Source organism: Clupea harengus, chromosome 22 (assembly GCF_900700415.2).
Source record: "Clupea harengus chromosome 22, Ch_v2.0.2, whole genome shotgun sequence".
NCBI lineage: Eukaryota > Metazoa > Chordata > Actinopteri > Clupeiformes > Clupeidae > Clupea > Clupea harengus.
This window is the reverse complement of record NC_045173.1, coordinates 8,819,247-8,842,776: the sequence shown is the minus strand read 5'-3', so window position 1 is coordinate 8,842,776 and position 23,530 is coordinate 8,819,247. Positions and strand designations below refer to the sequence as shown.

Below are 23,530 nucleotides of genomic sequence, written 5' to 3'. Positions count from 1 at the left end.
AGCGTGCGGGTCGATGCCGCCTGGCCTGTCTGGCTTTCATCTCCATCACCCCTCTGCATCTGCATCAAGCGTGACAATGGGATTAGCTGGAAGTCAACCAGCCTGCGGCGGCGGCGGCGGCGGCCCAGGGTCCGCTGGAGAAGGCATCGAGCAAGTGGATGCTGCCACAGTGGGCCTGTGTGTGCTGCTCTGTGGCTAATTGAAGGTTATGGACAACATTCAGTTCAACTGGTTGACTGAGCCTCTTTTTTTAGCTTTTTGTTTTAGCTTTCACACGGAATATGTGAAATATGTGCATCGAAATGCCTTAGATTGGTAGAGTTGCAGTGATGAGTCTACCTGTGGAAACTGGGTCATCACTAATTAGAAAAAAAATGTTGAAGGTCAGAATTTGTGTTTGCGTGGGTTCGTGTGTGTATAGGTGTGTATGAGAATCTTTTTGGTTATTGGCTTTCTGTAGCCTTACCAAACCTTTCATCTTGTTAACTCAAGCACTGCATGTGAATATGACAACTCCACCACAAGGGGTTCTCTGTTCAGCCTGGGAGAGAAAAACACTAACCTATAGTTAGTAGGGGTTCCATCTCTCTAGCAGCTAACGAGCGGTCTTCAGGCTGACTGGAGAGTTGTGATGTGACCTTCAGCTGCTTGTGATGGGCAAGGCATGTGTCTGACACTAGGCCGTGCAGCATTAAATGCCTGTCAGGTGATCAAACATTACAGGTGACTGGCGTGTGGTTGCCCCATCCGCAGCTGTGGAGGAGTGACTCCTGTCCTTGGGCCACTCCTGTGTGAAATCTTCACAGTGGTGGTGAACCAGCAGAACTGATCAACTCAAATGTTAAATATTTCATTACGATTCTGGTCCATAAACGTAATACACATGAAAGTGTATCCAGACACTGCATAATGCTGATACTAGAATATGCTTTTCCTTTAGGGTGGACATGCTGGTCATTTTGTTAGTGTAGGTCACAATTTTATTCGCGAGCTGTGTTTTTTTTTCAATGGATAGGATATCATTTTGATAAATAATAATTCAGGCTGTATTTTATCAATGCATCATCAAGTCTGCTGGCTATATAAACACTGAAGACTTCTCACATACATACTAGAAAATTCTGTAACATCTGAATGCACCAGCTTTTCTTATTTGAACTCAGGCAAGTCGGAAATCAACATATATCCACAACATTATTTGATGAACAAAGAACAATGAAATAATTTCTGAAATACATCAGTTTAAATCTGTAACAAAACACAATATGACTCATAGGTCTTTTCCCTGCAGCCACATTAAATCTAGACATTCTTGCTGAAATAATGAAATAAAAAGTAAATTGAAAACACTACAAGTGGTATTTAGCTAAATGTGATTGAACAAAGCCTAGCAGGCCTCACCGCCTCACCTGCAGGAAACCGTGTGAAACCGTGCACACGTGACCCCAGTGCGTGGGGAAGAGAGAACAAAAGAACACAGCTCTATCTCCTGGTCTGAGTTGGTGTTTTTTGTCCTCCTCATCTCCTTTGCTGCATTTCATACTAATGAAATGCCTGAGGCATTTCCGCGGCTCTGACCTTTCTCTCTGCATGATTACATGTCACTATGTTTTTAATGAACCTTTATTAAGGTGGACAAAGTGCTACCTGCAACATACAGGTGTTTGATGTCCTTCTTTTGTCCTTTCTGTCCTTCCATGTGTGTCCTCTTAAAATGGTGTGTATTGTTTATTATTCTATTTTTTTGTTTTATAGGACAAACTTAAAGTTTCACTTTTATAAGACAAATGTAAACATCTCATATTCATTCTATGAATATAATATTGATATTGATTGCAAGGTCAAAAAGCATCAATGTCTTTGCGATATAGGCAAGTGTATCTCTGAAACAAAATGCAGTGCACTTTGAAGAACAATGTGAGACGTGCAGCTGTGAGGTTTTTAATCCCTTGAAGAGAGCAAGAGATTCTCAGTTTTTAACATCCTGCTTTCTCTAGGTGTAGATGAAAGGTGTGAAAGGAATGATATTTTCAGACTGGGATTTGGAAGGAGACCATGAAGAATAGTACACCCAGGAGCATTCCAAACCTCTTAGAACTTCCTTTTTTTAGGGGACACAGTGGCAACGTCTGGCATCCACCCACACACTTTCTGAGGCTGTCGGTTAACAAAAGGTGATGGTCTCTGTCAGTCATTTGTAGCCCTAATGACTCTTAACCTCACTTCGTTAGCAGGTCTTTTACTGCTTCAGAGATATCCTTCCCTATTGTGTCTAAAATATACAAAAGGCCAGAAAATAATTAATAAACCAGACCTGCCTAACTTTTACTCTGGCAGGCTACAGACTTATCAGCCTTACCTCAGGAGCTAAACATATACACAATTACCGCTTCTCTTATATGCACATAATTCTTGAATGCTTCAAATATTTTGTACAGCCTCTTTAAACATTTTGCTAGCCTTCTGAAAAATGTTAGTACTGCCTGATCTAAACTATTCTTTGGAGCTAAAAATAGCCCTGTCAAGGCACTTTAGGCGTTAGATCAGTGCACTGGTATTGACATTAGTATTAGAAACAGGCTTATGTAAGACTTCATATAGAAGAGGTATCTGTTCAGTCAATGATTAAGTCCCTCGGCAATAGTAAACCAATGGCTCTCCCTGAATCACAAGCATAGAACTCTATGCCGCTTGGCCAGATAGCACAAACACAAAAAACACGCTGTGTTATCTCTGTGTTACCTATTCGTGTGATTGGCATGACAAGGCATGTTCAGACTGAATATGATTGGTCCCCACGCACTGACACCACACATATTTCCTTTAAACCAAACACACTGGCTCAGACTGTGTTAAGACGTAGTCGTGCACAGATCAACCATTTGCAGGAGCCATGGATAACAATCACAAAGAAGAAACAAACAAGAAGTTAGAAGAGGAGGAAGAGGAAGAGGAAGAGAACAAACAGCCTAAGACAATAATGGGCATCTTCACCCGAGAACAATTCATTATGTTGTGTGTTGCTGTGGGCTTGGTGTTACTGCTGATCATCATTACCATACCTGCAGTCATTGTCACTCAGTCTTCAGGTAAATGAACAACATACTTCCATGACATCTCAAATCAAATAATACCTTTTGTGAATTTCAACTCTACAGTCTAGGTACCAACACTTTAATGTACATGTTTTCCAGTATGGAGACCACTATGATCCACACTCTATATATTATGTTTCAATTGAGGATAAAAAACAATCACCAATCCATAGCCGCACATGTTAATGACACTTCAGAACTCGATTCAGAATGTGTGAGGGAAAACATTGCCGTATACAGACATTTTTAAGATACAACGTGACATTGTGTTACCATACCAATAATTATGAATGCCATGTGTTTCATTATGTATATATATATTATTGCAGGATCTGGATCTGCCATAAAGGTTTCATTTCCCTCTGATGGGGACATGCTGGAATTCCTGATGAAAAATGGAAAAATCCCAGAGAAGGATGGTCTGCATGCCTCTTGGTATCACTCAGCCAACAGCAAAGCTGAGCTGAACGAAGCCCTGAAAGGTGAGAGTTTGTGTCCTCATCTACTGCTCTGTTAGTGTATACAGCTGGAGTTTGCTGGATGTGGCCCTCAAGGCAATCACAGTACCTTCTGTATGAATGATCTTTAATTATATTATTTTAAGGTTAGTTGATTCTAGAGGTGACTAGTAGTGGGTGATTTCATGGATGTCATCACTAGGTTCAGTCATGGTTTTGGAGGCAGATGTAAACGTTCAAGGACATAACACGGTCAACCAGACCAACATTCCCATCATGGCACATCCACCTGCAGTATACAGCGACAACACTCTGGACGAGTGGATAGACGCCGTTCTCAAATCAGACAAAGGTAAAGAAGCGTGGAAGTATATATATGAAGATCCTGTTTTTCAGAGACAGGGTGCTCAACTAAAATCCTCTATTGAGGTGTTCATTATTTTCATTTGAAAATATGGGGCTCGGGTCAGTCCTGTGATTGTGATAAAAGATGTGGTTCCATCCGCTGAAAGTTTGCATTTCATTTCCAGGTATAAAACTGGATTTTAAAAGCATCGAAGCAGTAGAGCCCTCTCTTGACATACTGAGAGTAAAGAATCAGACAGCTCGCATTAATCGCCCAGTGTGGTTAAATGCAGACATCATTCATGGGCCCAATGTTCCTGGGCTTATACCTGTGATTGATGGTGCAAGGTAATACCAACATTTTAATTACTCTTTGAAAATAATCTATAATTGTTCACTGCCCTACACAAAATGTTCTCTTGATTAACTCCCCTATAGTTAATATGTTATATATATACAGTGCCCTCCAGAATTATTGGAACCCTTTAGTAAAAATTAGCAAGACGTAATGCGAAAAAAAATCTTTATTGTTTATCCCCATGATCTTTCATTCAAAATATTCACAAAAATATAACCTTTAATTCGAAGTAACATAATTGAAAGAAACATTAAATTCTAATCATGAAACAAATACTTTTCTCAAAAATATGTGTGCCACAATCATTTAATATTTTGTGCATCCTCCCTTTGCCAAAATAACAGCTCTGAGTCTTCTCCTATAATACGTGATGAGGTTGGTGAACACATGGCACAGGATCTGAGACCATTCCTCCATATAGTATCTCTCCAGATCCTTCAGATTCTGAGGTTGACGTTTGAGGACACTCCTCTTCAGCTCATCACAGATTTTCTATGGGGTTTAGGTCAGGGGGCCATGGCAAAACCTTTATTCTGCGGTCAGTGAACCATTTTGTGTAGATTTTGAGGTGTGCTTCGGATCATTGTCCTGCTGGAAGGTCCAACCACAGCCCATTTTAAGCTTCCTGGCAGAGGCTGTTATGTTTTCATTTAATATCTGCTGGTATTTGATGGAGTCCATGATACCATGTATCTTAACAAGATGTCCAGGGCCTTTGGAAGCAAAACTGACCCACAACATCAAAGATCCGCCACCATACTTTACAGTGGGTATGAGGTGCTTTTCTGTATGGCTATCTTTCTGTCTACGCCAAACCCACCTTTGATGTTTGTTGCCAAAAAGCTTTATTTTGGTCTTATCTGACCATATAACCCGGTCCCATTGAAATTCCCAGTAACATTTTGCAAACTGTAGGCGCTTTAGTTTGTTGTTGATTGACAGCAGAGCCTTTTTTCTGGCAACCCTCCCAAACAACTTGTGGTGATGTAGGTGGCATCTGATGGTAGTTTTGGAGACTTTTTGAACCCAAGACTCAACCAACCTCTGCAATTCTCCAGCTGTGATCCTTGGAGATTCTTTTGCCAGTCGAACTATCCTCCTCACGGTGCATGGGGTCAATGAACACACACGTCCTCTTCCTGGCTGATTCTTAACATCTCCTGTCGCTTTAAACTTCTTAATTATTGCCATGATACTGGAAATGGGTATTTTCAACTGTTTAGAGATTTTCTTATATCCATTTCCTGATTTGTGCAGCTCAACAACTTTTCGTCGCACATTGACACTGTGTTCTTGGGTCTTTCCCATAGTGATTAGGGGGATTTGGCCAGTCTGACACTCATATTTATACCCCAGTGAAACAGGAAGTCATGGTTGACCACTGGAAATATATTTCAGTTAGATTTTAATTATAAGATTTTCTAGGGGTGCCAATAATTGTGGCACACATGTTTTGGAGATAAATATTTATTTACTGTCAACTTTTTTCAATGAAAAGGTAAGATTTTTGTGAATATTTTGAGTTAAAGACCATAAGGATAAACAGCAAAGACATTTTTTTCCATAGCCTGTTTTGCTCCTATTCACTAAGGATGCCATTAATTCTGGAGGGCACTGTATATATATATATATATATAATATATATATATATATACAGTATATATTAGTGCTGTCAAACGATTAAAATATTTAATCGCGATTAATTGCATTTATGTCATAGTTAACTCAAAATGAATCGCGATTAATCGCAAATTTGTATCTATTCTAAATGTCCCTTCATTTATTAATTTTTTCCATCATTTTATTTTTATTTTAATGCCCTTATCAACATGGAAAAGTGGATTGGCTTGCTTTATGCAAATGTTTTATTTGATTGAAAACCAACATTGCCAAACAGGGCGGTACAAAATAAAATTATAAAGTGCACATTTCAGGTAAACAAGGACTATAGCTAGTGCAGTTAAACCATGGCTTAATATTTTCTTTTTTTCAAGTTTGCTGGGAACATAGCAGTCAGGCCTCTTATTTCAGAAACAATGAACCGTAACAGTTAGGTTACCAATAAAAGGTAAGCCTACTACTTTCAGCCAGCTGCCTGTTGACATTTTCAGACAACAGTGAAGCTCGCTTCTTTTGCACAACACAACTTTTAAAAGTAAACTTTCCATTCAGAAGCTTTTTATCATCCATTTCGCCGTATCGCGCTCACCATTCACTCAAATCGTAACGTTAGCCTACTACACAGTTTGCGAAGCCAATAAGAACGTAAATCTAAAAAAAAAAAAAAAAAAAAAAAAAAAAAAAAAATTATATAAAAAAAAAATCGCGTTAATCTCGCGATAAAAACATTAACGGCGTTAAAATGGGTTTGCGTTAACGCCGTTAACAACGCGTTAAACTGACAGCACTAGTATATACAGGGCTCTCAAGTTTTGAAGACAGGCAAGAGTGACATATCCCCCCCCCCTTGATCACGCCCCCGGCCCACCCCCATTCCGCCCGCCCCGCCCCTGCCGTATGCCCACAGACCAGCCCCCCCCCCCCCCCCCATATTATTTTTTGTGTTTTGTTGTTAATAATTGCTCAGACTTGCAGAAAAGATTTGACACATGGCACTGACAATTCAACCAATTACAAAGTATGTAGCTATTCAAGTTGGGAGAGAGAGAGAGAGAGAAAGATAATTATGTTTATTGTAGGTGTTTGTTGCCTTTTTGGACTCTTTTATCATTTTTGGTGTTGGTTCCCATTATATATGCCATAGTCATAGAATTGGATGTATTAATTGTGCTGGTTGACTTCAGTGCCTGCTGTTTGGGCTGATGCCCCTTACTGCCTATGTGCCTTGTCACATCCCGCACACCTGGATGGGCACACGAGGTCTCTTGGCGGCAGATAGAGCACCAGTAATATGAGCTGGTGCTTCCTACAGTAATAAATGGCCATTTAGAGGTCCATTCACTATTAAAAGAGGTCTTGTAGGGCTGCTCCTGGGACCTGCACTGTCTCTTCCTCCTCCACCTGTACTGTCTCTTCCTCTTCCACCATCTCCTCCTCTAATGTGTTTACAACCTTCTCTGGGCCTAATCTGGCCTTTTTAGTGGGCTTTCCTCTTTGGGCGAAGGACAGGATGCTTATTTGTTTTTTACCTGACATCTTTGAAAGACAGATGCAATGATTAATGCATCCATGGCCAGGATATTTATAACATGCTAGTATGCCTAATGAGCTCGCGATTCACAACTTCACCAGGCGTGAAGAAACCTCGGAATCTGAATAGAATGTTCAAGCAAACACATTTACCAAAAATAATGCCCATAACATCATTGAATATTAAGGGCTGCCTAATATTCGTTCGAATTATAGGCTATATATATTTGTAATAGGCCTACTCAAATTTATTATAGCCTATTAACCAGTGGCGGTGCCAGAGATTTTTTTCTGCAGGTGCTATGGGGGTGATCGGCGTTTTACCGAGGGTGCTATGAAATTAGGGTGATAGCATATGTGTCACATGGTTCTCTACTACAACACCTCCCCACCATATCGTCATATCTGTTTACATGTTTGCTCTCTGAAGCGTCTTTGTGGTCCATGAAAAGCGCCATACAAATCGATCGTATTATTATTATGATTAGGCTGCTTCCGACGGACGCGCACATAGCCGTGTTCCTCTGCGACGGTCACTGACAAAATTCCGCAATCCCAAATACTTCACTTACTTCAGTGGGGGTTAAAGTTGGCGCCAGATGGCCACCAGGTCACCACTACCATGTCTGACAAATTAAACTAAACATAAATAGTTCAATACATTCTAAACTAAAGAGGGCAAATTAGAATAGCAGATAGAATGAACTAAAACAGTCAAAGAGTCAGAAATGCTTTCAAAAAGTATATATTATGTCAGGTCACAATCAATAAAAACATAGAAGCTTATGTATACCTGGCTAGCACAGACAGACTGCTCGTCCTAGGCTAGAATCTCTGATTTTTTAAGGCGGATCCAGAAAAATCCCCAAAAGAGACCGCATTAATTAATGTTACACATCTAACAAGACCGTTCCACCTTAAATCTTAAACGGTGTAAAGATGCAGGCCCCTTTTAAAAGTGAATGAAACAAAACAGTAGGCACTCAAAAACACAATAATCAGAGCTAGATCATTGTATCATTGTACAATAAAACTCTTAAAGAACAGGCAAAAATGCAAACAAAACTATGCTGGAAAAGCCATAAGCAAAACCAAAATCCGGGCAGACCAGGTGTAGCATGGCTAGCACCCTCAGTAGAGGTGTAAGGTTAAACTCTTTGACCACGACGTTCCTCTTCTTCTAAATCAGATTCCGATACCCCTTGCATTTCTTCTTCTTCTTCAACGTCACATGATTATTCTACTCGTGGAATTTTGGGTATCAAAAACCGATCCATTATTGTGAATTTGTTGATACTACCGCTTGACTTTGACTTTGGCTTTGACAGTGCACTAGCTCTCTTTCTCCTTCAATCGTCAGGAAACGTCAAAGTTCACGCATGCGACGTGTCTGTGTCGTGCTACTGAACAATCTGTTCATTTCAATCTGTTATTATTTTCTTTTGTGATTGAAATATTATTATCACACAATACATTAAATTAAGAACGCAGAATTAAATTAAATAACAATAATAAATAAACCATTATTTTCTTGGGGGTGCTATGGCTAATCCAGGGGGGGCTATAGCACCCCTAGCCCCCCCCTGCCGCCGCCCCTGCTATTAACGAAGTTCGGAGTCAAAGCTATAGTGTAAAGGCAGGCTGTGTTGGCTACAAACACTCATTAAAAACTGATGCTAATCATCTGGGAAATATTCTCTAACTGCAGTCAAGTTGTCATTGCTTGTGTCAAACCATTGTGAATGTGTTGTAACATTAAAACAGGAGACGACTTACTCTTTGTAGAAGACTGATGCTTGGAGCTCCGGAAGATCAATCGCGCGCAATTCTAGGATGCTTTATTTTAATTGGTTGCTGGATTAAATCTTACCCAGATACAAAAGATGTATTTTTTGGATTGGCTATTGTGTAGCCCATTTTTTCTTTTGATTGGCTGATAAGTGGCACCTCACGGCAGAACCCCAGGGGATTCGGGGAGACGTGTTTGATTCCTCCATGGTGAGGGCAGCGCGGCCAGGTCATGTTTGCGCGCTGCGGCACATTAAATAGCCTAGAGGTTTTTTTCAGCGTGAGAAATACGATGTGTGGCGGGAGTGCGTGACTAAAGACCGAAATGAGTGACTGTCACGTTCAATGCGTGACACTTGAGAGCCCTGTATATATATATATATGTAAATTAATTTCCCTTCCTACAGGTTCCTACAACTCATTCAACAGAAGTTTCCTGAGGCAACAATATCACCAGGATGGAAAGTCCTTTATCTGTCATGGTTTCCTAATGTAACGTATACAGAAGCCATGGTGATGGAAATGTACAATGTCATCCAGCATGTTCCACAGAAAATAACCTTCCCTATCATGGCCGTCATGGCCAAGAAAGGGTGGCCACACATCAGTTGGCTGCTAAGCCAATCCTCCAGGTAACGCCTGTCTTCTCTCTCAGTGAGTTGGTTATCTCTGCTGTATGTCTCTCTCACACACGCTTTTCCATTTTTTTGTGGATGAACTTCTGAAATGTTTGTCAGGATAAAACCAGATCCTGTTATTTTATAACTTATATTCAATTACTATTTTGTACTCAGTAGCCATCAGAACAATATGTCATCATAAAGCACAAATGTATCCTAACGGACTAATCTGGTCTTGGTCATGGTACAGGTTCAGCTTGACGCTGTGGCAAGGCACACAAAACCCAACAGTGAATGACCTTCTGTTCATTCGAGACAACAGCAGCCCACAACGCATCTACTATGACATATATGAGCCAGTACTATCACAGTTTAAAGAGGCTGCGAGTATGTATTTACAACATCAGAGTATGTTTTACTCCCAGCCCTAACTTCTGTTTTTCCCATAAATCTTAACTGACATGCATTCTGGGTTTTACAGGACAGAGGACTCGACCCCGGCGATTTTACCCTGGAGGAGACTTGATTGACTACTTTAAACCCAAGGATAATGATGGCTGGAACATCCAATGGCAAACTGTGACTAGCAGAGAATTCCTGCTGTCTGTGCTTAGAGGTGAGGCAAATCTGAGATCAATAAGTTTGAGATCTGAGATCAATAATCATTTCCACGTGAAACACAACAGCATTAAAAAACACTGTAACAGTGTTTTGGAAGTTTTTACTGTTCTTTAGATGGCAATTAACATGTTTTAAGTTTGATTTTTATGGGTTGTTGCAAAAGCCTTCAGCCATCGTAATAAAGGGGCATTTGCCACACTGTGTGCCCAGGGAATAAACTCCAAATGTTCGTTAACGGGTAAATGCCTCATAAGAATAATATATCGGATTTCAGACAGCAGTGGTGGGATGTTGGTCATCCCCGTGGTCTCCAGCGCAGGTGCACCAAAGACGTCCGTGGTGGAGAGTTCAGGCTCTGAGCTCTCCCTTCAGGAGTGCCTGGACCTTATCTACACCTCTCCCAAACCATGGGGCCTCTACCTACGGGTGAAGTCTCAGAGTCAGCTGGCCCCAGCACTCAAACTGCTCAGCGAAGCATATGACCAGGACCTCCTATGCCATCCCACCTGGGTCAGCATGGAAGTGTCGCACGGGGCCTTCCAAACTCCAGGCTATATCAGCGGTAAGGACTTCCTGAGCACAGTTGAGGCGACCTTCCCGTTTGTAACCCTGGCCCCAGCTTGGCCCCAGGAGGCCCTGAGTGAGGGCTACACTTGGGCCCTGGTGGAAGACATGCTCCAGCTCTTCAGGGGTGTCTACCAGGACGTGTCTCTGCAGCTGAGCACTGTGCCCCTGGGAAGGTCAGATGCAGGACTCCAGCAGGAGATTCAGAAAAGGTTTTCTCTCACAGTGGAGATCAGCCCCGGGACAGACCTCACTTACCTTCAGCATGTTAAAGCTCTTCGTCAAGGGAACAGACACCGCACCTTCTTCAACATACCCCAAGCCTATAAGTCTGAGCTGCCCAGCAAGGTTAACAACTTTTAAACATCTGGGGTACGTTTCCCAAAAGCATAGTTGCTAACTACGTTAGGAACTTACATAGTTGGAACCATACAGTTGCGATGCACGCGTTTCCCAAAACCATAGTTTGAACTATAGAAATAACTTACATAGCTTAAACCACCGTCACCTTTGGTTAGAAGCTAAGTTCCAGATACTTTGTGTCTAAGACATCACTGATGTCAGTTTTTGGTGTTCAAATTAACCATTATAAATATATTCCTGTCCCTGGTGATATGTGACGTTTTTAACTACCACACAGCCCTACTTATAATTGCCTTCAGCAAAAAATGCATGATTTAAAGGCCCACTTGTAGAAATGAGCATGTGAGTTGAATTCACACACCTGAAAACAGTAATGCGAGATGCTGCACCTCTGTTCAGTCAGCTGATAATATGTAGCCTATTATATTACATAGAACTAGTAACAGAGGATAAGGATGATAATTATGTAGACTAAAGAATTAATTCAGTCTGATTGTGAACCCATGACCTCCAAGATGAAAGCTTTAGATGTATGACTGACTGAGTGTTAGCCAACTGAGCTACAGAACTGACAGCAAAGGTCTGTTCCCATTTATTTCGAAATACCACAACAGAAAATATATAATACGTAAATATGTACAGGCCTATAAAAGTCAACTGAATATAGACAGCAATTTCATGAGGTAAGCTTGTATGAACAAATGAATATGCTAGATGAGCCAGGAATTTGGGGGAAATGATTCATAGCTGAAAATGACTCTCGTTCAATTATGATGTATCCCTCTAAAGATAAGATGCATTAGGTTATTTAAAATCACTACGGCATTTGCAAAAACAGACATCTCCATAAATCATGTTTTTTTATCGTGCAATTTTATCAATCAAACTGCAATTGGGTTGTTTTGATTAAATACAAAATAAAAGTAAATTAATAAAATTAAATAAAAAATAATAAAACAACTATTTAAAAGCTAAATTAATTTATAAAAAATCATAAAAATGGCAGATATCTGTTTATGCAAATGAACTCTTCACTTTCAGCTGAAGAGTGGTTAGTGTAAATTACTTTTGTATATCAAGACAAATTGATCTTTTCAATAACCCTGTACAGTTCAGCTATTCATTGTTCAATGTAAATACATAATTTTGCAAAGAAATACTTACAATGTTATTCATTTGGCAGTCTCTGTGCTGGCTCTCATTTATTTTGAGAAATGTCTTGAATAAATGTATTTTTCAGCTTCACAAAATAACTTCCAATAAGAACATGAACAGAAAATTTGGCATACTCCCTGCATGAACATTTAAAGAAAATGTAAATATCTACAATGCAAATATGTATAATGCATCTTTTTAAGATCAGATGAGTAAAGCAACAAAAAAACACCTTCCCATGTACACAAATTCATATAAAAACGTAATAAAACCTAATAAGAGGTATTTAAAATCATAACTGGTTGTAACTGGCCCATCAGACATTAGTGCAAAAAAAGAGTTACATTCAAACTTCTCAGTGTCTTCATAAAACTGCAGTGGAAGGTGTCTGAGATCTGTGCCTGGCCCGACACTCATTTGGCTATTCATCTACACTTACTGGCCGACTGAAAATCTAAGAACCCCGACATTGTTGAAACACATTCAGTTGACATATATCCTGACCATATTCTAACTGAGTTACTAACTAATTCAGTGCAGGATCTCCAGATGGACTGCAGGAGTATCATCATTCGTACTGTTAGTATGTTTTACTATTGTGATAATTGTTGGTATTGATACTTTACCTGGCAATTATGTTCAAGCAGGAATTAGGAGGAATTAGAATGTGTTATTCAAATATATGTCTGATATTACATATACAACTGAAGATTTAAGGAAGAAGAATGTAAGATTAAACGAATGAATCACTGTTGTGCACGTGAAATTTCTGTATGTTCCATATGTATCCAACATCGATGAACAAGGAGAGTATATAAGCATCCTTGAGACTATTTTATTGTTTTGGCGCTATATAAATAAAATAGAGTTGAATTATATTCAAAGTGCAGTGGAGACCAGATTGGTAGCTGGGGCATCAGCCTTGTGCTCCAGCAGGAACCGGCTGCAGGAGAGGAAGCTGGAGTAGAAGCTGGAGGAGAGGCCTGCAATGTCAGTGGAGATGTAGGGCAGCACCTCTGCACTGGCCTGGTTATAGTAGGTGATCTAGAAGGGGGGGGGGGGGGGAGAGAGGCCATCAGACTCACTCACATGACCCTCGTCTCACTCAGAGAGCAGTGCCAGCTGATCAGCTATCACCAGAGCTCTTTCTATAGGCACTTATTCTGATGGGCTGGAACTGTAGAGTCCGAGAAGACACGCAAGCTTTGCGATGATCTCGTTACACATAATGACAATGGAAAGGGGAAGGGTCACTCACCTTTGCCGTGCTGCTAGAGATGTCATATATGGTGAAGCCGGCACACATCACCTCGCCCCTGTTGACGTCCTCTGTGGGCTGGTGAGTGGGAAGAGTGACAGAGCGGAGCGCGACAACGTACGGGTCCCTGGCGAAGGGTCAACAAAATAACTTTAACTTCCCATCACACTTAAATCCAGTGAGGGTAAGGTAAGGTGAAGGTGACACGTGTTCATGTGCTCTCCATGATGCTCACCCTCGATCACATGGTGGCCTCCTAGATGCCATCAGGACGAAGTCTTGGACTTTACCAGCCTCACTAACCGAGGGGGTCACGACACGGTAGATCATGTCATCCTCATCAACCTTGGTTATCAACTCACATAGGCTTCAGAAGAAGGAAAACAGAAAAAGGACATCAGCCTGATGTCTCACCCATAAATGGAAAGCCCCGTCTTTCTCAAAGGCAATGGGAATAGATCACGCTATGAGTGATTCAAATATCCTCTACAAACGTTACATTTAAATTTCACTGATAGTATCTTGTGTTATCTGATGTTTGATAGCCTGGTCCTGTCAGACTATAAACTCAGCTCAGTTTTTGAGAGACTGAAGTCTAGGAACTCTAAACTGAGTCTCAGCTTGATTCAACCAGATTTATGAGCAGAAAAGCAGCAAGCAATCTCATTTATTTCCATATAATTTAAAAAAGCTACTCATTCATGACAACCTAAACGTAGGATCCCTATGGAGTATAACTCTATATCAAATGTCAGCCGGTGAAATATAATGACGGGTAATGCCAAGCTAGCTCTTTGATGCCACACTGTTCAAGTGTTCTCTGCACAGCATTTTCACCTTTGTAGGGTCTTACACAAAAACGCCATCAAACCAAAAGAAGGTACCCTAGACCTGCGTGGTGCTGTCTTACTTGTAGTGCCGGTCCCACTCCTGCCTGCAGGTGAGGTCGGACAGCAGCAGAAAGGCTGTGGCTGCTGGGACCGCCACCTCTGCCTCCACTTTAAAGCACAGGGATTTGTCCTCCTCCATTGTGTATAGACTGACCTGGGAGGACAATACACATTAGCCCTTGCATGTACAATCACAAATGGACTGGGAGTTTTAGTGAGTGTGTACCCTTGCACTGCCTGGAGATTAAATCCTCTATATTTACCTTACTCAGAGCAATTCTATTCCTCTTAACAATAGATGTCTGAGTTGCATATTCTCTATATGCTTTTAGCCCTATTTTCTTTGTATCTTCCCAAAAACATCATGACTACATTTTCCTTTACTAAACCGTTTCAGTGTGTTGCCTATATGGGCACCTACTAAAAAAGTTGATCTCAAGAGTCCTGTTCCGTTGTAAATGTTTTGTAAAGCTTATCTGATTTATGATAGTGCGAGTTCAATGGGCACAGGTATCATTTTATTCCATCATATTGTTCCATTACAGATCACATCTCAGAGATCTATATCAGTGAACTCTGGAGTGCAGATAACAGTCAAGGTTCCAAAACCTGACAAAAATGACTCAATCCTGGAATCTTTAGGTCAGCGTGCCGTGACGGACCACTTCAGGGGAACTAACCTGGTTCTTCTCATGATTCAGGACCCAGTTGTCTCTTGCAGCCAGCATCTTCAGGGCAAAGACATTGTTGTAACTAAGGTACACCTGCATAAAGGCAGACAATCATTTGCACGCACACAATTGGCCATTGGCTATCACAAAAAGATAAGGATTATCTCATACTAACGCTTACATCGTGGAGTTATGCAGTTAATAAAATTCAGACCAAGGACAATCTTTGTACAAAGACTAAAGGTGTATTAGAGTGGAGAGGCAGATAGCATCTGTCAGCACTATGAGAGTCAGTGCAAGGCTTGGGCTTCCAGTGGTCAATACTTGTCACATTCTCCACAAACTGTATCTCTAAACTGTAACCGTACCTGGTTACTAGGGTCCCAGGGGACGGACAGCGGCATCTCTGTTTGCTTACAGGAGATGATGTACTTCCTGAAAAGGTCACAGAAGGGTTAAGGTTAAAAAAGATCAGATATCCTTTTTGTGAACTCAGGATCAATTGGAAGTCACCCCTTATATTGTCTTGTGTGAAGGCTATATATAATTGTACAGCATTTGTGGAGATGGCATCAGAAGGTAACAGAATAATCTCCTTCCTAAAGTCTGAATGCAGCTGAATAACTGAAATGCCATTGAGCATAAATATCGGAAGAGCAGTCGAATCTGTGCTTGTCAAAGTTAGTCTACAGAATAAAGGGATGCTGTGCCTTCAAAAATCTCAAAAGCACAAAAGGAGCTGCATACTGCAATACTTGCAGTGTAGACAGTTTTAGCCTGACCAGACTGTTTACATAACACTTTAAGAGTACAGTGTAAAATGTAGATATAGTTTTTAAATCTCCATTTTAAATCCTCTTCACCTTTATGAGCAACTCTATGGCTCCATCTAAAGGCAGGAAGATGTAACAGCAGCCTCACTGACCAGTAGGGATGCAACAGTACAGTGGGCCCACGGTTCGGTATTCATCACGTTTTATGGGCCACAGTAACGGTACGGTTTCGGTATCTTTATATTTAAGACAAAAACACCAAACTATCTATTTTGTCTCTAGACATCTATCAGAGGAGAGGAATAGATAGAGTGTCTGAGTCAATTTGTTTTCAATTTCTCTCTGTGATGGTTCATACAGCTTTACTGCTGAAATGTGTGCGGAAGGGGACATTGTTAAGAGGTTCATTTTTCCATCAGGTGACATAATCCCACGTCAGTAACCACTGAATAGGAATGCAAATCTTTGGCTAAAAATACTCCCACTGCTTTCATTATTACCTTCGCTAAGGTTTTCAGTAGTTTGTTTGTTCGTTTGTCTGTCTGTAAGAAGGATTACGCAAAAAACTACTGGCTCGATTTTCATGAAAGGTGTAGCATGGGCCAAGGAATAATCCATTAAAATGTGGAGCAGATCTGACTCACGGGGCGGCTCCACAAATTTAGTTTCACTTCCGCTAATGTTGCGAGATGTGCTATTTAGCCTTGGTGGAGGTCTGCGCTCTCCGAATGCCCTTCTAGTTTCTTTGTTTGTTTGTTTTTTTATTTTGTCACAAATTGTTGTTGGAAGGCAACAGCAAGGGATGATTGTGTTTTCACTAATGAGTAGACTCCACCTGGGCTAGGGCCGAGGGATGGCGACAGCTCCTATTTGCATACGGAGCGCTAACAGGCTCCAGGGAAATTCTAACAGGCTCCAGGGATGCTTTGTGGATCTGAATGTAAAGTGTTTGTGTAGTCAGCAGCGCAGTAAACAGATTTTGAAAATTATAGGAAATTGACAGGGGTACCTTAATATCGCAGTTCACATGTGCGTATTGAACGGTAGGGGGTACCAAACGGTTCGACAATATACCGTGTGCCACTACATCCCTACTGACTAGGATGGGAGTGCTGTCTGATGTTGTATGGTGCCAGGTGTACGGAAGCATCTCTTTCATAAATGTGCATTCAGGGCAACTAACTTTAAATAAAGCTTTCTCACCGGTCAAGTCGGATTTTCTTCCTTGCAATGGCCTCCTGGTACCTCCTCTTCCCCTCCTGTTAAGGAAAGTCACCAGTTATTAGTGAGTTATTAGTAGTGGCTGTGGATCATTCAATAAGGAATGCTATAAGAAATCTGACTGGCTGGATTGCTTCTAATCAACAACCTTGAACTTTGACCCCTTACTGTTGGCTCAGGTCGTATCGGAGGTAGTGTTCGTGGCCTCCCCGCCTCATCAAGCACCTCAAAGGTCATGAAGGCACTGTTGATGTGTCGAAGCGGTTCCTCACCCTTATAGGCTTCCGCACACACTCCCACCTCCATACTGTCCAGTAAGGACAAAGAAAAGAACAGAGGACAAAAAAATGAATAGTCAAATAAAAGACCAATATCTACTTTACTGTCCAAGACCAGTGCAGTAACACTGATGAGCATTTAAAACTCTTGTCCTTGTAATAGTGAGGTCATTACCACATAAGATTGTAAGGTTCTAAGTTGCAGGCCGAGAATCTTTGGATTGTGAAACACAGATGGCTTAGTTACAATGACTCATTACAATGACTCTGCAGTAATTAGCTGTGGGTCAGTTGTGTACAGATTATGTCTCTAAAAACATTCCAGAGGTGCATTGTTCCACTAGATTGAGTTTTCTCACACCCCTGCTGATGTTCTTATCTCTACCCTCTGTCTCTGGTTCTCTCCCTGTGCTTTTCCACACAAGGGTTTAACTAAGGGCAGGGAAATGGAATTAAGGGTACTAAGTGTGATATTGCATTATAAGATTATTTCTTTGTCATGTCTGGGTTCATATGAACTGATCTCAGTCTAAGTGGTACAGTGGTCTCACTACTGCAGCTGAATAGATTCCTTTTAACATAGATCTCAGAAACATGGGAATTCTGGACTCTGTAGGCTGCAGGTAACACCCCTCCACATTTGTCTGAGTGACTGATCCCTATCAGTGTAACCACCAAATTCCATGTAATGAATTATCATACCAGATGTAGGACTAAGCTGCCAGTTCATACTCTTTGAATGTTTGGATGTTTCATATGTCTTCTCTAATGTATTTGTAACTTTAGATTATTTAAGGTCAGCCTACCTTAGCTTGCCTTATGGGTAGCAATAAAGCATTAGAAGAACAAGGACTAAGGCTGAGTTCCTAAATTGAGTGGAGTCAGTTTACCAAGATAGGGACCTGTAATAAAATATTGTATTTCAGCAAAGTGCAGCACAAACACGTAGAAACCTTCACCTACTCCCAGTTCCATTACTGGTCTGGAAAGTGGTTTCTTACAACATCAAACTGGGTTAAGGATTCACCCTTGTACCCTCTTATTGTACCCTGCGCAGAAACACTTTAATTCTATATGACTACATCTTCGGTTCTACCACATTAGACCCCTCTGAACAGATGATGTGGTTCTTCACACTGAATGACACTGTCAGATCCATTCCAGCCCTTCATTTAAGTGTGCCAGGTTAAGAGTCATGACTACAGAGTGTTGAAATCAGACATTGTGTTTTTGGCCTGGCCCTATCAGAGCGTAAGTGTACTGTTCAGTGACCAGAGTAGAGCTACACTTAAAAAAGTGTGAAGTATTTTCAGTAAATGATGAAAGACACTCCAACCTGTTCATGAAGGTATTGTTGACAATTGCTTTCAGCACCAGGCGGTCCCCAACACTAGACGGCCCTCTGAAGTGGAACATGTCAATAGCCTTCAGTGTGGGATGAGCATTGCATAAACGACTGCAGAGGAGGGAAACAAACGGTTATAAATGTCAATAATATATATATTATATATATATAATATTAATATATATATATATAATATTTCATATTAATCACAACACTTTAATGCATCTTAACATTAGAAAACAACATGGGGTGCTCCCTGGTGCGGTCAACTATTCAGTGTGTCCTGCCAAAGATCACAAAGCTGAAGAACAGCATGCTATGACTAATACGTAAAACAACACTAAAGCAGTCTGTGAGCAATGGCCAGCCTATATTTAGTAGTTTGACATTAACCCAGTTTGAATCAAGGAAATGGTCCGGTAAACATTAACTGAGAGTGACATGTTTGTATATTGTATCAGTTTTAATCAAACATCTACTAGAAGGCAGGTGCTCTATCTGCTCTTCAGTAGTAAACCCTGCCTTTTATATAAATATCAGTGCACATTCCTCTTCCGTTTCAATGTGACACACCTTGCTGCGATTGTAGCCACATTCTCCATCCAGGCCATTATCTGACCCCCGAAAGTGTTGACTTGATGGTTGGCATGAGTTGGCAGTACCAGCTCAACACTCTCCACTTGAGTCCTCTCTGTGGGTACTGCCTCCTGAAGGTCCTGGCTTTCTGTCCCTGAGCTGAGTTGTCTTATATAGAAACCTGTGTGAAAGGCATACAAACATACAGTATGTGTATACACAGAGGCAGCCCTTAGGAGAACTGAAATGTTCACTAAAGCTTAATGCACTGCCACACATACCTTCTGTTATACTCTTCTGGAAGGACTCGTTGTTTAATATGTCCTTCATGATGTCATGGTGGATGAGCCTCATCCTTCTCCTCTCCGCGGCGACGCTGTGCTCTGCCTGCTCTGCCTGAGTCCGTGGCACCAGTTGTCGCAGGTGCACCTTACACACCAAAAGCACACACGGACACACACACGCACACACACACACACACACACACACACACACACACACACACACACATTCCATCTCCTCAGTCAACTTTTTTTAAGCAGTCAAGTAAATATGATATAATATTTTTACAGCAGCTCAAAGCAGAACTGCTAATACTATGGGGATTTCATACAGTGACAGAGAAGATTTCTTTGCCAAGATGATCATGACAAAGCAATGAAAACCCACTGACCTTTTCACCTCCTGGATGTCTGGCCACAAAAGTAGCATAAGCATAGCAGACCTTCCAGCAGCGTCCATTGAAAAGATCCTCACAAGTCACCTCAATGCCAACCTGAAACCATTGGGCAGGATCACTAAACCATTTTTTAACCTGATTGAAGTACCCGGGTTACTGTATATTGCAAACTTGTAACATAAATGCATCACTGATTTTAAAACTTGAATAGAGTGCAAAAGAACTGCAGTTGCATAGTGTAAAAACCATTACCTCCATACTGGAGTTGAAAGCCCGGTTTGCCTTGGCCTTGATATTGACCACCTGTCCAACCCTGTGAATAAGAAAGTAATGAGTGATAAGAAAATAAATGAATTAGAGGTTTGCAATATCATAACATTTCTCCCATAGAATGCCTAGATGCTGACTTCAGACGACATTTCTGCACTAAAAGGTGCCACCCATCTCCTCGTGACATTTGGGAGGATGGCATCTGTTCCAGTCGATGTGTTTATATTGCCCTGCCTCTGGCTCCATTGAGCCACCACAGCCTATTAATCAGAGTCGTTTGTGTTTACTGCAGTGCCATCTCCTCTGGTGGGGAGAGGGGCACACACGGTAATTAAGAGTCCTGTTTCAAAGGCGCAGCTCTACGTCTGCTAAGCCTGTGGAGGAATCAATGAAGTCAACTTATGCCACGTCAGCAGCCTCCACTCCCAACATCATTACAGCTTCAACAACACCTCCCAGACACAGCAGTATCTAAACTAAAACAGATGCTACTGAAAAGGCATATATGACATATAGATGGATGTGTTCACTGGATATGATGAATAAGTACAAGAGCGGTTCAGACATGGCAGACAGCGGTGGAAGAACAAAGTGTGGAATAACGTCTTAAACTATAAGGAGGATTTTTCTGGTGGTAAGCATAAGTCTTCTGGCTACTACATATAATGTGGGAGTTATCCATTCTAAAGAGGAGACCCTCTTCTCAGAGACCAGTAGGAAGAATGGTGAAGCAAATAGCATGTTCAGACATGACATTTTCCCTTAAGACATATCACACTCACCCAATGGTGTGCTCAAAGTAGATATCATCGACTGAGGCAGTAACACAGGGACATCCTGCATGTCTCTCAGCTGTAACACCACAGGAAACACAGCATGTGAGAGCGCATTAGTCATCCACTCTACAGCATATCTTGACACAGTACTAGTTTATGACGATTCTGTATTCTGATATTTCTATGATTACATGCACATGGTAGAAAAAAGGCCTTAAATGACATCCCTGTTTTCCTCAAGACATGGAGCATGTGGATGCACATTTGCCTCAGCCAAGTCTAAAGGGTACTGAAAGTGAGTTAATGCCATTTCTGTTGAGGTTCTGATTTAATCTGATACATATGGTTTGCTTTTGATTTGCCTAATTACATACCACTAACATAGTCATAACAAGAGTAGCTTACCATGAAGCAAACCAGATAAAATGTAAATCTTACGACATGCTTGTTTTCTTCTTTGCACCTTCTACACAAAACAAAACTCGAGCTACAAGGGCAAGGCTCTTCTATTAGGAGGTTACACAGTTAACTAATCAGGGTTAGTCACTAAAACACATATGTCGAATATCCCCCTGGTAGTCTTATGTACACTTGTTGATGTTGAGCCAGATTTACAGTCGTTTTGGTTCTATCGTACTTGGAGTAGCCCCCGAGTCCTGAATTGTCTCTGTTGTGCTCCTCACTCCTCACCTGACAGACAGGCTGTTGAGTCCATCCACTTGAGCAGCTGCCCCACGCTGAGCTCCTGGCAGTGGTTGGCATGACAGGGCATCACAATCTGGCTCTTCTTCACCTCTGTGGGGTTCCTGTACATCTCCCTATCCACCAGGGCAAGGTCTTTCAGCTTGCCCCAAGTACTGTTTGGGGAGCTCATCTTTGTAAACCACTGCACGGACCTATAAATTGTTTTGCAGGAAATATTTGACAAACTAGGATTTGTGCAACAAAATGGCACCCTTATTCTAGTATAAGTGCGACGGTCTGTGTGTCAGCGTGGCGCAGTAGTTGGCTAGCAAACACACAAACTAGGCACTTTGCCCTCCTCATGCTTTGTGGGTTTACAGCAGTCGCAAAGCTTGTGAAGGTTTGTTGCGAAATACCGGTAGTAGTTTCTAATGTACCACACCTTCCTTCCTCGCAATTGTCTTCTATAATCTATATAACTGAATGTTACCTACAAGTACCTATAAGTACAATCAGACAAATCAATTTGGCGATCACCTTAAAAATGACTGCTGATGCATAATTGTAATGTTAGACAGAGCTAGACAAGAGCCTAGGCTTTAGTTTACAGTGACATGTAAACAAGACCACCTGTCTGACCATCGAGTTGAGACGAGTATACCGGACAACTAGCCTCGCCGACGGAGATAATTTGTTGAGAACATTGTCGAAATATCTAGATACAATGCAGTTGGCTTTCGGGACCCTACTAAATAGCTTTTGGTGAGTTAGGCCAATGTAATCCAAACAAAACTTTATGTATGAGCAAACTTGGTTTGAGAGTATAAGTATTCGGCTCCAATATGAAAATAACACTCAAGCAAACAGCTTTACGCGTGCCTACCTACTTTTCGAGATTTAGGGAACAGTCAAAAAAAGATCTCTTCTCTGCACTGACGGAATCTTACATTGACATAGTGCATTTATTGAGTGATTTGAAAGGCATGCGCGAACCCCTCCCTTGGCTTACCTAGACATCACTCTGGTGTCATGTAAAGTTGAGCATAAGCTACTCACTGTAATTCCTCTCAGTCGTTAAATTGGAAGCGACAAAACCCAAAGAATCTAAATAAACTTGCAGAGTAGGCCTTCACACTGCTTGCCGAAGTTGTTCTGGTTTATCTTCTCCAGTCCACAGCAAGCTAGGCTACTCGGTCCAATGGCACGGTCCTGTAGGCTTTCCAGTCCACTAACACCGTGCGAACAGCAGATGGCAGTCTCGATTTGTGGTTTGACTTATGTGTCTCGTTTTGTGGAGGTCCTCAATAGTCCATGGCATTAGTTCGGTCATTGGTTTAAAAAAATGCATAGGAACGTTTTACACAAAATGGGGGAGAAAAGTTCAAAATAAAGAAGCTTGTTAATTGTGGGAGTTAAACTGTTTTACGTCGCCTAGGCCACTTTAATCAAGAACTTGGTCATGATGATGAATTAGGTTATATCTTGCCTATAGTTTAATTTAACCCAAACATATTTTTAAATGCAGCCGCCTATAGCCTTATTTATGGAGTAGGGGAGGGGGCGGTTGCAACGAAACGATGTGAGGTCATTGG

General features: G+C 41.3%; 2 protein-coding genes across 7 annotated transcripts; one reads left to right on the top strand and one right to left on the bottom strand.

The window, feature by feature from the left end:
* Nucleotides 1–2,817: 2,817 nt before the first annotated feature.
* fam151a (family with sequence similarity 151 member A) lies at nucleotides 2,818–11,935 on the top strand. The gene is made up of 8 exons (XM_031559895.2): nucleotides 2,818–3,089; nucleotides 3,425–3,577; nucleotides 3,756–3,905; nucleotides 4,084–4,246; nucleotides 9,602–9,826; nucleotides 10,065–10,201; nucleotides 10,296–10,430; nucleotides 10,710–11,935. Exons 1-8 carry the CDS (start codon nucleotides 2,894–2,896, stop codon nucleotides 11,360–11,362), a joined length of 1,812 nt encoding a protein of 603 aa, XP_031415755.1. The 5' UTR covers nucleotides 2,818–2,893; the 3' UTR covers nucleotides 11,363–11,935.
* Nucleotides 11,919–23,342, bottom strand: acot11a (acyl-CoA thioesterase 11a). Of its 6 annotated transcripts, none has more exons than XM_031559897.2 (16): nucleotides 22,948–23,342; nucleotides 21,945–22,150; nucleotides 21,261–21,330; nucleotides 20,461–20,521; nucleotides 20,203–20,304; nucleotides 19,811–19,958; nucleotides 19,527–19,710; nucleotides 18,945–19,064; nucleotides 17,499–17,637; nucleotides 17,313–17,368; nucleotides 15,705–15,771; nucleotides 15,346–15,393; nucleotides 14,686–14,819; nucleotides 14,011–14,142; nucleotides 13,776–13,902; nucleotides 11,919–13,561 (listed from the first exon to the last, which is right to left on the bottom strand). In XM_031559897.2, exons 1-16 carry the CDS (start codon nucleotides 22,953–22,955, stop codon nucleotides 13,397–13,399), a joined length of 1,767 nt encoding a protein of 588 aa, XP_031415757.1. In that variant the 5' UTR covers nucleotides 22,956–23,342; the 3' UTR covers nucleotides 11,919–13,396. The 6 variants fall into 6 exon arrangements, with proteins under 6 accessions (XP_031415757.1, XP_031415756.1, XP_031415758.1 ...); XM_031559896.2 differs by having other exon boundaries at nucleotides 15,346–15,429; nucleotides 22,948–23,339; XM_031559898.2 differs by having other exon boundaries at nucleotides 15,346–15,429; nucleotides 21,945–22,072; nucleotides 22,948–23,338.
* Nucleotides 23,343–23,530: the final 188 nt, after the last annotated feature.